The 15,682-nt window shown below is 45.3% G+C and overlaps 1 protein-coding gene across 1 annotated transcript in view; it reads left to right on the top strand.

Annotated features, from left to right (window-relative positions):
- Window positions 1-15,682, top strand: part of LOC142421926 (neuronal acetylcholine receptor subunit alpha-7-like) — a 65,325-nt gene that overhangs the window by 26,717 nt on the left and 22,926 nt on the right. Inside the window, exons 3-6 of the mRNA XM_075527174.1 lie at window positions 7,031-7,075; window positions 8,805-8,914; window positions 11,365-11,444; window positions 14,021-14,188. Coding sequence (XP_075383289.1) covers window positions 7,031-7,075; window positions 8,805-8,914; window positions 11,365-11,444; window positions 14,021-14,188 — 403 coding nt within the window. The remainder of the gene's footprint in view (window positions 1-7,030; window positions 7,076-8,804; window positions 8,915-11,364; window positions 11,445-14,020; window positions 14,189-15,682) is intronic.

Below are 15,682 nucleotides of genomic sequence, written 5' to 3'. Positions count from 1 at the left end.
AAAGCTCCTGCTATGAAAGCAAGTGTGCAAAGGGCTGCTGTAAGCAATGGATAGGGGTGCAATGATAGCCCCCCCAGAATGCTCTTCTGTGGAGGAGAACACTGTGAGTGGTTACAGGCAGTAGGAACAGGCAGCCTCATGCTGCTACCCAGTCCAAAGACCAAAGGCAGATTGCACTGCTTGCCCACAGTGAAGGGACACGTGCCTCTCCAAGACAGAGAGGGACCAAGAAAGGCATGACCTCAGGGAGAAGCCAGTGGCAACAGATGGGAATGTGGCTCACTTAGGTGAAAAGCAGTTATGAGACATGACCTCCAACCATTCATAGAAGAAAAGGCCCAAGCAACAAAATGAGAAAAGCAGAAGGGCATGGGTGTTCAGCTATGAGCTCTTAACTACCTCCGCCTTGGCTTGACAACACTGGCCTGGCCACATCTCCATCCTGATGGGCAAAGAAATGCTCAGCAGGCGGTGGTGGATATTTGCTCATCCTTTGTTATTCCACTGTATTTTTGTATCTCTCAACCTTTCACCTTGACTCTGCGCCATCCCTTCTGATTCCCATCTTCCTCCTGAAGGTGCTTTGTTAAAGGTATTGAGATGAGGTACTTAAGCATCAGGTAGCTCTTCAAAGTTGATGTTACCACGGCAACATTTATTCCAACTTTTTAATGAGACCCCTGAAATATAAAGGCTTCCAGCAATGCTTACTGAATGTTGCCAAGGCAACCCAGGTTTTCCTCAAACTGTCTGGTTTTGTGGGATTTCAACCATACAATGCATTTAAGCTGAGTTTTAGTTAATCAGCTGAAGGTTGTGCGCAGATGGGTGTTTCAGCAATGGAAAGGACTGCCTGCTGCCATTGTAGATTGAGCGTACAAGCATTTGAAAGCCTCATCAATTCCTTTTGATACTCTTGATCAAAATCCCATGCGGAGACCTATGCCTCTTCTAACAAAACTTTCCAAGTCTCCATGTCAATGTCTCCATGTCTCTTGCCCATATCTCTCCTTGTATTCAGGCATGAAAATAGTGATTTAAAAAAAAAAAAGAAAGAAAGAAATTAACCAAAGTAGCCACATATGGCCTTTGGTGACCTCTGAGAATTACCTGTTCAATTTGGGACTTTTCTGGTCAGTGTCTTGCAATAAATCAATGGCTGATTCAACTCCCAGTTCTGTGGCTCTGTCAGAGGGCAAGGATTAATGATGCCTGTCAGTCACCTGTTAACAAGTGCCTTGCTACAGAGATGACCTGTTACCATATGATGTGACTACTGAACCAGGAAGGGCTTTGTTTTTTTAGTCCATGTGCTATGACCCAGGTGATTATGTGGCTGAGGGCAGTTACATTTTATCTAGACGTTGGCCTGGCGAGGGAGAATCTACTGACAGGCAGTGGTGCAAAAGGCAGGCAGACCTACATACATTGTAAGCTTCAGACTGAGAGCAGGGAAAAGAAAACCAAACTAAAACATTCACATGTCGCAGCATGTGCACCAGAACAAACCAAACTGACTCTGTCACTCTCCATGGGTGGCTGTAGGAATAAGCAGATATCCAGGGCAGGGGATTAACTGGGGTCAGGCTGGAGATAGAAAGGGGAGAAAGTGACCCAGATAAAGACAGGAAGGATTTAGAGGACAACTGTTGCACTATCTAGTGACCACAGCATTAGTTTTCTAGCATTTTTGAATACCAGAAGCAAACTGATTTGTCTGAGCTGAACATTTGCAGCCCAGGAGAACTGCCAGGGGAGTGCTGGAAAAGCATCTCTGGGGGCTAGTCATCTCCAGCTTCACCTGGGATCTTAGCAGGGCTGCTTTGATTGCTTTGCTGCAGGGAGAGCTGGGAGCTGAGAGCCTGCCAAATACGGAGGGAATGTCATCGCCAAGGCTGACAGTGCCAAGTGAGACAGAAACCTTGCACAGAAAAAGCAGGGTGATGGATTATTCAAGTTTTGTCCTGGGAGGAAAGGCATCCTCAGAACTAACCTTAAATCCCTCTGCACAAACCAATGACACACAGTGAGGCAAGCACCTCCAACACTTCCCAAGCTCAAGAATTAACTTTTACTTAAGCAAAGCAGTACCAGCCAGCCACCTCTTGGGACAGAGTAAGGCACACACACTCTCATGGATGTCTGTAATTGTCTTTACGGTAACAGACAAATACGGTCCCTCCTGTGCCCAGGTATCTCAGAGATGCACACAGTCCACAGATCATAATGAAGTCAGCAGGAGCTGTGATTCCTCCGCAGCTCTGGAAAGGCAACACAACCAGCCCACTCCAAAGGCCAAACTATTTCCTTACAGGATGCAAAGCTACATGGCTGAGTAAACCACCACATCTGCAAAGATGGAAAGCTCCATAAACACTTCTGCCCTTCGAAGCCTCTTGCTCTAACAGGGGATAGATTCAGACTCTAGACTCCCACAGCTCTCACCTCCTGGGCAGCTCCAGCATGCACTCTTCCCCTGGCCAGGGTCCTTGGGGTCCTTCTCTAGAAGGGGCTTAGTAAGAGAGCTACACCTGGACAAATGCCTGCCCAGTGTAAAGTAAGCTTTGCTGCTGCTGCAAACCAGGCACTTCTGGCAAAATCAGATCCTTGTTTGGAAAACTTTCTGTTCCATCCTGTGATAAGAAGGACCCATCAGGCCACATCTGTTGATCAGTGCTGAATACGGAAATAACATTTTCTGTGTTTTGCTGTCCATAAAGCCAAACATCCTTTGAAAGCTCAGCAGCCTGAAGGCAAGGATGAGAATAGACTCTGAATGGCTGTGAAAACATCCTGAAGTGACATTTTTTTCCCCCAAGGCTGAGAGAGACGTAAGCAGCCAAAAGCCCTGGTTAGACCTTTGTGCTCTTGCTGACTGCTGTTATCAAAAGACAAGACAAGGAAGACCATGCAGGGCATGGTTATGCTGTAGATAAACCTGTGAGAACTCTAATAGACAAGCTTTCCTTTGACTACAAAACAAATCTGAGAAGCAGGGCAAACATGGTGAGCATAATAGCTCTGTGAAAAGGAGGCAAAGCGTACCCAAGATAATAAATTTAATGCTACCTGAAATACATGGCTGATGAATTGCTTGGGAGTCAAAGCTGATCAGTAAGGTCATTAGCATCTGAATTTGAACAAGGAGCTCACAGAGGTGTGACAGGGGATCAGGTAAGGGCAACAGTCTGTTTTGTGAAATACAGAAGTCAGCCCTAGATGTTTCCCTTTGCAGACATGGAGTCTGTTAAGTATAAACTTACTCTGTCAGGTAAAAAGGAGTTTCCTTGTAAATCCAGAGCCATACATGAAAGGCTTCTGACAGGAGGCATCTCCACATGCAGGAAACCCATAGGCCTCCCAGATCTCCATTGCACTTTAATGCATCACCCTGTGGCTCTCAGGTAGCCAACAAAAAGAGGAAGGTCCTCTCCTCCCCTTCCCTATAGAGTGCAATGTAGATGGGGAAAATCCTTTATTTTTCACAGGAAAGGAATTTCCTAACTGTTGCAGCCCATCTTTTTGGTCATGGTGTTCAGGCTTCTTTAGCAGCATGCAGAAAGACTTTGCAAGGAGGACATGTGCATCTTACAAGTATCAAGCAATTATTGATTGGCTAGCAACGCAAAATATTGCTAGGATTTAATGAGCAACTCAGACAAGCATCATGCTCACCATCCCTAGAAGACACCTGAGGAGTCATTGGTGGCCAGGAAGGCATCAGTCAGATGGGGAAGGGCTGGCCTCTGAGGATCCCTGGGACACAGCCTCTGTATTGCTGGGTTGCTTTCATTTCCCAGGTCACTTGACACAGATAGCTCTGATGACTCCATCAGCTCTGTTTTTTTTTCACTTTATGATTTTATATTTTTCCAAGCTGGTGTTTATTCCTTTGAATCCTTCAGCATCTAAAAAACGCTGTCTCAACAAGCTTAGTCCTGTGTGTGATTTTTTTTTTCTTATTTTTCTGCAGACTTTCTTACAATTACTTCAGCAACTGCAGCCAAGGGGACAAGGGGGTTGCAGATGGGACAGGGCCTCTGGAGGCATGTTGTGGTTTGCACAACGAGGGACACATATTTGCTGCCACGATTTGGGGAGCAGCAGAGAGGCGAAAGGGAAATGTATGAACAGTATAATGTGATATAAAGTCCCAGCTGATTTTTGTGTGGCATCTCCCAGCAGCAGAAACAGTTTAGGCAGGTCTCAAGGGGACTCAAGAGGAGCAGAAGAGGAGGTAGTGTCATAAACAGTTTTGCATGGAGGACTATGGCAAAGGCCTATTTCATGCCTGAAGTTTGCTTTTCCTGGGGACAGGAGCCTGACTGCAGAGGATAATTCTGCCCACAGTGCCAAAACAATCAGGAATCCTCCAGATCAATGATGTCTCCCTTTCTAGGTTGGGGTGTTTCTGCAGCTCCAACAACCCAAGTGAGAGAAAAGAGGAAATCATGACACAGACAAGGTTCATGCTAAGGGTTCAGCAGTACCAGTATCCTGTGTGCTGGAGAATCAGTAATTAGGAGGCTTCTCCAGGCAGTTCTGCTTCATGCATTAGCCTGGGAGTTTGCAGTCATGCAGTGGTTCCTACATGGAACACACAAGAAGTAAACCCAGAGGCATCACAGAAGAAAGCACACACGTAGTGATGCAGCTCAGTGTGAGATGACGCAGTCTGCTTTTGAGCAGCTCACATCTTCCCTGGCTCTTCTTGGGTAGTTTGTTTGCATATGTACTGTGAGGGGAGGAAATAGACCATGAATGTAGCTTGAGGTGAGCAGACTGGTATTTTTCCAAAGTGAATAAGGCAGTTCTGGCTTTACTACTTTGTTAGCCAATAAGTACTGCAAAAAAATAGCATAATTTAGGATCAGAACGAACCAAAAAGTCCAGGCTACTTCAGGACTGTGGTTTACCTTGTGGTTTTAGAGACCAGGCTTTTTGGATGTTGAGTGCCAATGAAGAGTAGAAGTGGCATGGACTCAAGTGGAGCAGGTGAGATGTAGTGAGATAGATGGACATTTGGCATGGAGGACAATGGCAAGCACATGCTAACTCAGCTTCCACATTAAGGACATGACCAGAAAGGGCCTTCATGCCCAGGGTACTCTGTAGGGTTTAAATGCCTGCCAAGAAGTTTGCAATTGCAACATCTCCCACCCCAAACAATGAAGACAACCATATGCGCTTCTTAGGGCATGAACACAGAGACACATAAATAGGTAGCTCAGCCATCCGGAGGAGCTGGGCACTGGCACCATGTGGTTATCATCATGAGCCTGGGAATTAACTTGATCAGGAGAGAGCCTGGACCCATGGGTAGGCAGTGGAGATTCTTCTTTGAAATTTGCTAGGCCAACACATCATCTTGCATCTTGGTGAAGCTCCCTGTCTGGCTGTTCTTACAGCACACTTGCCATGAGTATTTGCATCCTGTTGGTGCCTCCATGATCCCACACTTCTGTGTTGTACCCTGAGGTTTGATCACTGCAGTCCAGCAATGATGGGCTGGAGCTCACAGGGTTTGCTGCAGAGTTTCACAGCAGCTTTGTCTGATGCTAAAACGTACCTCTGTCCTTCAGAGATCTCCTTATCTTCCTTGTAATGTAGCTAATCTCTGGTCTCTGCATGGGTTCTACGTTTCTCCTTGGCTATGGAAGAATGGGAAGAGAACAATGAAACAAAAATTTGGCCTCTAATTAAAGAAGAGTAGGGTTTCAGATGCCCAAATCATAGTTTATTTCAACTTATCTATAGGAAGAGGAGTCAAGTCAATGCACCATGGGGTGGCAATCCAGGAGAAAGCAAGTTGAAGGTATTTCCACTTTGCTGTGAACAACTGAGTCACTTGGGCCAGGCTGTGCCTTCCAACGTGTACTCAAGAGAGCTGAACTGAATCAGAGGGGGCTTTCTGGTATGCCTCTTGGCCAAGAAGATGTCATTTTTCCGAAGACTGGCTGCATTGGTCAGGCCTGCTCCCAGCTACAGCATCAAAAACAAGTTTCAGGACACACCTGAGTCAAAGCTGCTCTCTGGAGAGGTAAGGGTTGAACACAAGTGATGCTCTGAGGGGGAAGAAACACCTCCCCGTGGTGTGGAGACATCTGGGCATACAGTGAGCCAGCCCCACTAAGTAGCCCAGCCTCAGCTCCTGGGAAGTGGAAGGCACACCTGTGATGGTATTTGGAGCTGTGCCAGGCAGCAGTGCGTATCTGGGTATCTGCACCACAGTAACTCTGCAGCCCTGCTTCTCCATCCCTGCTGTGGCAGTAGCACTGCAGGGTCCTGCACCTGCAGGCTAACTGCAGCAAACTGGGCACCCTGCAGCTCCCCAAAGCACTTTGGAGACCAGCTGGGTGAGGCCTTATTTGTTTCTGTTGCGAGTCAGAGCTGCTTCCCCATGGTCTCTACATGCAGGTGTCTGAACCTACACACTCCTGCTCTCTGCACACGCCGTGTGAGCTCCCTCTCAGGCAGCATTTGTGTCCTTTTGCCATGTGCTAGCTTTTGCCCAAGGCCAGCCCTTCCTTCCCTTTCAGCCTGAGCTAAGCTACATAATGCCAACACTCCAAAGGAACAGCTCTTCCAGCACTGTTTCAACATTGTTTTGTAGTGGCAGCAAATACAACATAAAATCTCTCCAACTACTGCATGTGGTACTGGAAATCATCTTGTTTTGACCAACTACCTAGAAGGAAAAACTTGTGCTTCTGGTAAGCAGTCTGATTATCCCCAGCAAAAGAAGAGTGATTATCTGTTATTTTCACTTCTGTTGTTGATCAGTTATGATAAATGCATGAGGTCTGTATGTTTAAAAGATAGAAAAAAGCCATTATTGTCTGAGCCATATAATGCAGTTCAGTGGTTTTGCGGTGAGCTCACAATCTACTCCATTAAGTTTGTGTTTATTTACCCCAAGAGCCTGGGTTTTCTAACAGAAACAGAAACTCTTCCACCCGTAAGCAAACTGTACTTTGAGTCTCATCCCATTTTCTCTTCTCTTCCCTTTCCTTTCCCCTTTTTTTCAAAGGACGAGAAGAATCAGGTGTTGATCACAAATGCTTGGCTGCAGATGGTGAGTAACCTGTGTTAATAAAGAAAAAAACCCTTTCTAATAGCAAGTGATTGAATGTGATTTTTTAGCTGAAAAGCATGATTGCTGTCTTTTAACCTGTCTATAATGTGAAACAAGCAGGCATTTTGAGTCCTTTGAAATTTCTCTAGTGCTCCTTTTAGCCTTGAAAATTAAATGCAAGAGACTACATTAATCCTTTGGGCAGACCTGTTGGCCTTTGGAGGGTGAAACCAACTGTGTTGTAGGGATCTAGTAACAAAGAGCCCAAAGTTATGATCACACCGTAGCAGAAGGAGAGACTCTTTAAGGGGCTCAAGGCCAGTGACGGGGACTTGTTGTGAAGGAGCCAGACACCCAGTAAGACCTGGGCACCCTGCACTCATGGCTTCTGGGCAAATCCCCACCTCTGTCTGAAAGGGGGAGCAAGGGATGCCCCCGTGGAGGGCAGGGCACAAAGATCCCCAGCACTTATCCCCGAACACAGAAACAATGCAGTCATGCTGGACCATGTGGAGACTGCTCATACTGGGTGGTGGGGTGGCCAGGGACTGCGAGGAGCCCCATGCTGCATTGCTGCTGGCAGTGCTCAGGCACGTCAGTGGGAACATTGCCTTCCCTCCTGCTTTACAGACCTCATCCATAAATATTCCTTGTCCATCTTCTGCAGCCTGCTCCAGCTGAGGAGTGACCTCCACTGGTCACGCAGGATAAGCAAAACTGATCTTCACTGAGGGCTTTGGGGGAGGGATTTTCCTGTCATGTCTGCTGCTGGCAGTGTACAGTGAGAGATGTGGTCTTTTCTTATGGTGCGTAAACCGATCTCTCCTTGATGGCTTGCGCTCAGTAAAGATGCAGCTCTGGAGGGAAAAGCCTGTGAGACTTGAATGATTGAATTAATTCTGCTTTGGCTTTAGCAGCCAAACACTATCTCATGTTAATGGGTGCAACTGAACAGGCTGTTTCTTCCTCAGCTACCTGCTGGGATTTGCAGCAGAAATGAGTTGTTTTGTATTGCAAAAACTAACCCCAACCAACCTATGGGACTACAGGATTGTTAGGACAGAGCCTGTGGGTGTCCTGTCCTTTGCAGAGGTGTTCTTCAGTTACAGCATCGATAACTGTTTCCCTTGCAGCCCTCCCATAGAGCTTTGCTGTAAGTCACAAGGTTCAGCACAAAAGCTGTGCCTGCACATTTCTTGAATTAACTGTTTGTGTTGGGGTGGAGAAGGGGGGATCAGAAAAAAACCCTTGGGATATGAAGTTCACTTGCCTACCTCTCATAGCAAGGTGGTTATTAAAAGAATCACCCAACCTTTGTAACAAATTAAATTATTTCCACCAAAGAGGGAGTCTCAGACCATGGTCCATGTACCACTGACGATACCCAAGTCATTCAAACCACCTCAGCTCAGAATCAGCGTGCCTCATGGAGGTGCCTACTGCCAATGTTTCTGCCAGCCCACCAGAAAAGGTTTGGGATGCCTGGCTTCAGACCACAAGGTGGATGGATTAGACACTAAATTAAAATACAGCTCACAGCATTCAGTTGTCACACTGTGAATTCCTCAGTATATATACCAACCTTTCCTAATAGTTAAAGCCGAGCATTAAACTATTATCATACTACTGCTATTGCTACTGGCAAAATCCATTCTGGTCTCATAATATTCCAGACAATTTAGAAGACTTTTACCAGCTCATATAATCTGATGTATGTATTTGCCAACAGTACTGGGTTGATGTTTACTTGTCTTGGGATCAGTATGAATACCCAGGGGTGCAGAACTTGCGATTCCCAGCCGACCAGATTTGGGTACCAGACATTCTTCTGTATAACAGGTAAGCAAGATGCACAACGGCCGGTGGGAGCCTAGAACTAGAGCATTAGATGCTGGAAATCAGGCATGCTTCACTGATATTCTGGGGCTTTTGCCATCTGGGGATTTGGCTCTTACTCTTGAAACAGTAACAATAAAAGCAAACAAGCACCAGCTAAGAGATTTTTCTAATAGCCAGTCTAAGTATTCCTTGCTGTAGTTCTTCAGATGCCTTCTTTACCTTTTCCCAGTGAATGCAGAGAGAAAACAATCCACATTCTCCTTATAATTACCATGGCTCTCCTGGAAAATTATTATCATGTCTCTGCCATAGTGTTTCTGCCTGAACTAAACAAATGGATTTTCTTCTCACTTTCCTCATCACTCATATTTTATAAATCTCTCTATCATACCTCTTCCCCTCTGAACACGCTCTAAACTGTTTTTCCTCCTCCAGAGCTGAATCCAGCTCTCTAGCCAGCACTTCTGCAGTGCTGAATGGAGTGGAAGCTCTCTAGACAGATGTTTCCTTAATGCTTTCCAGGAGGAAGGGATTTTGGCTTTGCTCTGATTAAGATCTTAGGTTTGGACTTATTTTTTGATCTGTCACAAACCCTGGATGTTGTACTTCAGCCTTTCTGTCTTACTAGATTTTCACTGATCTGTCTTTCTCTGACAGTTTTAAGGGTAATACTTTCTAATCATCCAGACTGAATATCATTCTGTTGGTTTCCCCAGTTCACCAAGATCCATTTTCCATTCCAAGGCCTCACTATAAGATATCCGAAGGAGGCTTGGAGTGACCTGAATTGTTTAAGTCTTCTTCTTTACTTCAGCTTTACTCCTCACAATCTCTTTGTTCCTTTTCAGTCTCTAAAAAGGAAGCATATAGCCTGGTCCATATTACCGTCGTTTGTTTATAAGAACATGATGTAGCAAAGGCTTTCTGAAGTTCAGATTTATCACCTGCCTCCTCTTACTAAGTCAGTAAGAAAATTAGATTGATTTGATGCAGTTGGCCCTTGACAAACTGTGCCAGCTGTTTTCACCTCACTATCTTTGAAGTTAGGCTGATGTGTCTATAATTTCACCTTTAAAAAAAAAAATCAGAGTTCTCTTTGATCTTTCCTAATTCACTGAGCCCTTCCCTGTTCTCCACAAGCTCTCACAGATAATTGTTAATGGTTCAGAGGGTATTTCAGCCAGTCCCTTCAGTTCTCAAGAGTAAATTTCATCAGCCCTGCCAACTGCAATCTGTCTTATCTACACTTCTTTAACCTGTTCCTCCCCTATTCTGCCCTGGACTCCTGCCACTGTGCAAGAATTAATTGTGGTGAACCACAGTTTGTGAAGAGTGAAGCATAGAGGGTGCAGGATGCCACAGCTCTCTGCATCCTGTTGTTTGCTTTCCTTCCACAGCAAGTAATGGATCTATCTGGTCCTTTGTCTTTTCTTTGTTTCCTTGCATTTATAAAAACCTTTCGTGCTGTGTTTTATGTCTTTTGATAGTTATCACTCGTTCTGCACTTAGCCTTTTCTATTTTATCCCCTTTGTTTTGTGCTGGGGACAATACTGAGGACCAATGACTCAGACATGAATAAAGAGTAGGTCACAGGAGGGATGGAGGGTCTGAATTTTCCACATCTGGTTGTGAGACAGGGTGTGTAAGGTGGTGTAGTCATGCAACATAGACCTGCACATATAGCCATGACAGGCAAGGCTCTACAGCATCAGCCAGGGGAACCATCCGCAATTAATCTCTTCGCAAAAGAACCTCTGGAGCAAGCCCCCAGGCCTGGTTCCTTGAAGAATTCTTGTCCTTGCCTGGTTCATTACTCCCTTATTTTTATCAGAATTGCTAGAATCCTAAAGAAATTCTCTCTTCTTGGTCCCTTTCACCTGGTTTCTGCTCTTCGAGTCTCAATGAATCTCCTCCTACAACCCCCAAATCTAAAACAACTTCTCCCCAGTGCTTTCCTCCATTTGCTTGAAGCAAACCCTTGGCCCCTCTGCATCCTAAGAGATTGCAGAATTGTTGCCTCAGGCCACCATTACTCTTACAACAGACGTCTGGGTAACACTTAACAACAGGCACTGTGAGCTGCCTGATCCTGACAGCAACCCCAGAAAAGCCTCATCCTCCCGACTGTCTGGTCTTTGGGTATAGCTACTGTGACACTTTTGCTCCTTTCACTTCTGCCTTTGTCTGAGACATCCAACAGCTCTGCCTCTCACTTCTTGGAGGACATTGCAGCACACAACCAGCATGCCTGAGTGCAGGCCAACAGTGTCTGTAAGAAGTCGAGATACTGATCAAGGGTGGACACTTCACCCAGGTGTAGGACCTTAATTCAGATATTCTGTGCGTTAAATTCAGCCAAAAGGTTATTTTTATGTTGACAGTTGCTACACCTTAACTCAAACATCAGCTTGCTTTTTCTTTGCTTTGTTTTGTTTATACTGTGTTATAGTGCGGATGAAAGATTTGATGCGACATTTCACACAAATGTGCTGGTGAATTACTCTGGATCCTGCCAATATATTCCTCCAGGTAGGGCACAGAGAGCATTTTTTTGCTTAAAGTCAATGTGTAGCTTTGAATAACTACAAGCAGTTTTCCTTCATGAATGAAACCAAGGTGTTTAGAAGCAATCTGTGGAAATTTTGCAAGCTCTGTAATTATGGGACAAACCCACTGAAATAATTTAGGTCCATTATTAGTGGTGTATTTCCACTTCACAAATCAATAAATCAGTCTCTTGAGCAGTTTGCTTAGAACATTCAGAGGCCCACCTGAGGTGTCATCTAAAGCAAGGTGGTGTGCACCCTCACATCACGTTTCATGTGCAATCCAATTAGCTCTTTCTTGAGAGTGGAGAGGTATGTGACCACAGGAGACCCCAAGAGCAGCACTCCCTCTGCAGTGAAATCCTTCCTGCCAGGCTGAGGCTACAACTCCAGGTGAAAAGACAAATTGAGATTGGTCTCAGCCAGCGAGACCCGAGTGTCAGCCTGCTTTCCATCTGTATTGCCGATTCAGTGCCTGTAGGGCCCAGCAGCCAGGACCTACCAGCAAATACACAGACTATCCCCACAGTCACTCGCTGTGGTGGACAAGAAATGCCCAAACTTTGTGTCATAGCTGCTGGCAGACTGACCCGAAGCGTGTCCACAGGGCCCACCAGGGAACAAGTGGGTCTTCCTTCATGGCTGTTCCTCTGTTGATCCCTACCCCTGAGACCCCTTAAAGCATCTCTGTGGTTTCACTGGGACAGGCCAATAGGTAAGGTTGCCCTCCAGGGAGCAACATGAGACAGGAATAAAATTGACATGTACTAGAGCAGAGCCTTCTCCATCCCTCCAGGTAGGGAGGTAATGCAGAGGGTGCCTGTATGGGCAGATCTGGTGTCTGGGCCCATACATGGGCCCATACAAACTCCATGGTGAAGAATTGGTTACTTAAGAACTCAAGGAAACAGTAAAGATAGAAAAAGTAATAACGGAAATCTGTTGTGTAAAGCACAGGAAATCCTTTGTTACAGGGATTTAAGTGCTGCCAAGCTACTTTGCAAAATTTTAGAAGGAAAAAGTTGGTAATCAGCGTACTGACTGGCAACAAGGGCTCACAGAAGCAGCCAGATTAATCAAGACACTGGAAGACATGGAAGCGTGGAAAAGCTGGTGTTTCCAAAGCTTCATGAAAGTTTTATTTCTCATGACTCTGAGAGCACGCTGTACTCACTGCTGCTCTCCATTAGAGAAAAAAAGATAGGTGGAAGAGTAGAGAGAAAGGACAAGAAGGGGACAGCTGTCTGCTAAGGAAAGGAGCAGAGCCAAGATTCAGGAGAAACTGGCAGAAAAGCCTCCATATGGCCCATCCAAAAATGGCCATGATGGTAGGAGTCAGACCTCCCAGAACATAAAGGGACAAATGAAGGGAACCCAGCCACCCCAGAGCATCAGTGTTTGTGCAGGGACAGGGTCTTGCACACATGGTTATGCTACAATGCCCTCAGCCTTTGCAGCAGCAGGCAAAAACAATAATCAAGGATCTCTGTTTGGGGGATTTTATCTTCAAAAGGTATGGCTCAAGCACTTACTGCAAAACATCAGACTCTGCTCAGTTAGGTGACTCAGAGCTGGGATTCACATTAGCTGGTGTTTTAGGGAGCACACAGAAACAATTACTGCAAACAGGTAAGCTAAGTGCAGTGTTGAAGATAATTTTCCAATGAAGCAGAAGCTGCCTCTCTTTCAAACTGTGCCTCTGAGCTGGCCAGCACGTGGTGAACTGGGGAGGTAAGGCGAAGGCTGCAAAGCTGCAGGCCCACAGGGGTAAGGGATGACACAGGGATGACCTCTGTGCTTTGCCACTGGCTGCCAGCGGTGAAGGCTGCACAGATCATCTTCCCCACTCTCCAGGCCCTCCATGCTGCTGGGCACAGGCACAGCTGTGGTCCAGAGAAGAAAGTTTGGACCATCCATTAGGTTTTTTTCTCTTGTCTTAGCTGAAAAACAACAACAAAAAAGAAATAATTAGATTGCAACAGTATAGAATTATTAATCTCTTAAACTGCTTAAAATGTCACATGAAATAATGATAGTGGACTAGACACATCCAGAGTAAAATTCAAGGCCCAGGTTAACATACAGAAGATAAGACCAGCACCGAGCAAGGTTTAGCATAACAATGTATTTTCAAGGGACTGTGGGTCTAATGCAGAGCCTAACAAGGAGCTCCTTTCAAAGAGCTTGTCAGAGTACTTCCAGCCACAGCGCGTGGGCATCTATGTACTCTATGCTCCTGGCAAGCCCTGCAGCACTGCCTGTGATCTGCTGGGGCCAGACAGCACTAGGAAACAGGCTGGGCTGCTCCTGAGTGGCCAGTGTCCTGGCAACCTACCTCAAGGATGCAGTGAAAGAGAGAGGCATCTTCACCGGTGCCCCAGGAAGGGAGGTCATTCCACTCATGGCAGCATCTTCCACCTGTGCTACTTGTTTGGTAACCCCATGACTACATCACACAGACTTTTGGAGAAGAAAGTTGCTCACAATCGATCGGACAGATAAGGGTAGAGATGAATCGCAGCCTGCGCATGCTTCATTCTGACTGATTTCTATCCACAGGCATTTTGAAGAGCACATGTTACATTGATGTCCGCTGGTTCCCCTTTGATGTGCAGAAGTGTGATTTGAAGTTTGGCTCCTGGACTCACAGTGGCTGGTTGATTGACCTGCAGATGCTCGAGGCTGATATTTCAAACTACATCTCAAATGGAGAATGGGATTTAGTGGGTAAATCGGCTGGCCTAAAAATTTTTGGTAGTCTGATTTTCAAAGGCAAACCCCAAATATATAGAAATGATCAATCCCACTGGGACAAGAAATACAGATATTAAAAATTTCTATGTAAGAGGCAGCAAAAAAAAAAAAATACACAGATCAGAGACATCCTTTCAGCTGCATTCACTGAACTGTGTCTGAAAACACTGTGTTCTGAAGCAATTGTCTGCAACTGAGTATGTAAATGAAATCTACTGGTCCTGATACATCTGAGCAGTTTGTCAGTACTAAACTTGGATGTGTCTCATGTAGGTGCACGGAACACTACTGTCACATCTACTCTAACATGTCAACCAAAAATTGATTGGTGTAAAAACCACTATTTCAGCAAAACTGGAATGAGCTTTTACAGAGATGAATCTCTCTCACCCAGAAAACCATCAAAGTGTCTATCAGTTCATAATAACTGCAAATAGCTGCAGTTCAGTATGTCTCTCTTCCCTTCTGTGATTTGGAAGATACCTGTATTTTTAAAAGAAGAATCTATGCCCAGAACTACTTATTCAGAGTGAGCCCCTAGTGAGTTATTTTGAACCCATTTATGTAGGTGTAAGTCAGAAGCAATGCTATGGAAATTGATAGAGCTTAGACCACCTTAAGGACAGCTTGCAGGAAGGATATTTCATCTTCTAGTCTGCATATGGAGACAAGAAAATGTCATTAACTGTCACTAAACTGTCACTAACCAACTGCGTGAAGTAGTTTTACCATTCAGGGCATGTGAGAAATAATACAGTAAGAAACATAATCAGTATTCAGTTTCATGAGAAGCTGAAGGACTCTGTAGTGAATTCCTCCTAAAGTCCATCCATTTCAGAGCACTCTTGACATTCCAGTGCTCTTTTATAGTGGTTATTTCTGTCCAGTAACTTTGCATATCTGATTAAGAGACTGGCCTGTGGTTTATCTGCCTTCAACCCTGAACAGGGGTGGACAAAACAGGCCCTTATCTAGCTCATACAGCAAAAGCATTAAGTAACAACTCAGGCAAGCCATGGCCATAACCTTTATGGAGATTTTGCCATGCTCCTGCCAAAACGTATGCATTGTCACATCTTACATCATATGCACAGAAACAAAAAAGAGGTGAGCTATGATGGCATGAAAGATACAAGGTGCTGAGTTCTTCCAGCTCCCCTGACATTTCCTGTGCTGCTGCAGTCCCTGCCACATAGCATCTCAGACAGTCTGCTGCAGCTGGGTCACCATGGCCAACCCTGCTGTACAGCTGTATTGGACAACTATGTCTCTTAACCTTCAGATATAGCAGACTTTAAGCTTAACTTGACACCTCTTTTGAAAATTAAGCTATATCCTCTTTGTTTTTCCTGACAAAACAAAGCAAATATGTATAAGAAAATAGCAGAAAAATGAGAACCGGTGGCACTTGTCACACAGAAAATCTGCTGCATGGGCTAGTGAACATGACATCAGCTGTTTGTCACC

This window comes from Mycteria americana, chromosome Z, assembly GCF_035582795.1.
Source record: "Mycteria americana isolate JAX WOST 10 ecotype Jacksonville Zoo and Gardens chromosome Z, USCA_MyAme_1.0, whole genome shotgun sequence".
Lineage (NCBI taxonomy): Eukaryota > Metazoa > Chordata > Aves > Ciconiiformes > Ciconiidae > Mycteria > Mycteria americana.
The sequence above is the reverse complement of the archived record's forward strand: the minus strand, read 5'-3'. Positions and strand labels throughout refer to the sequence as shown.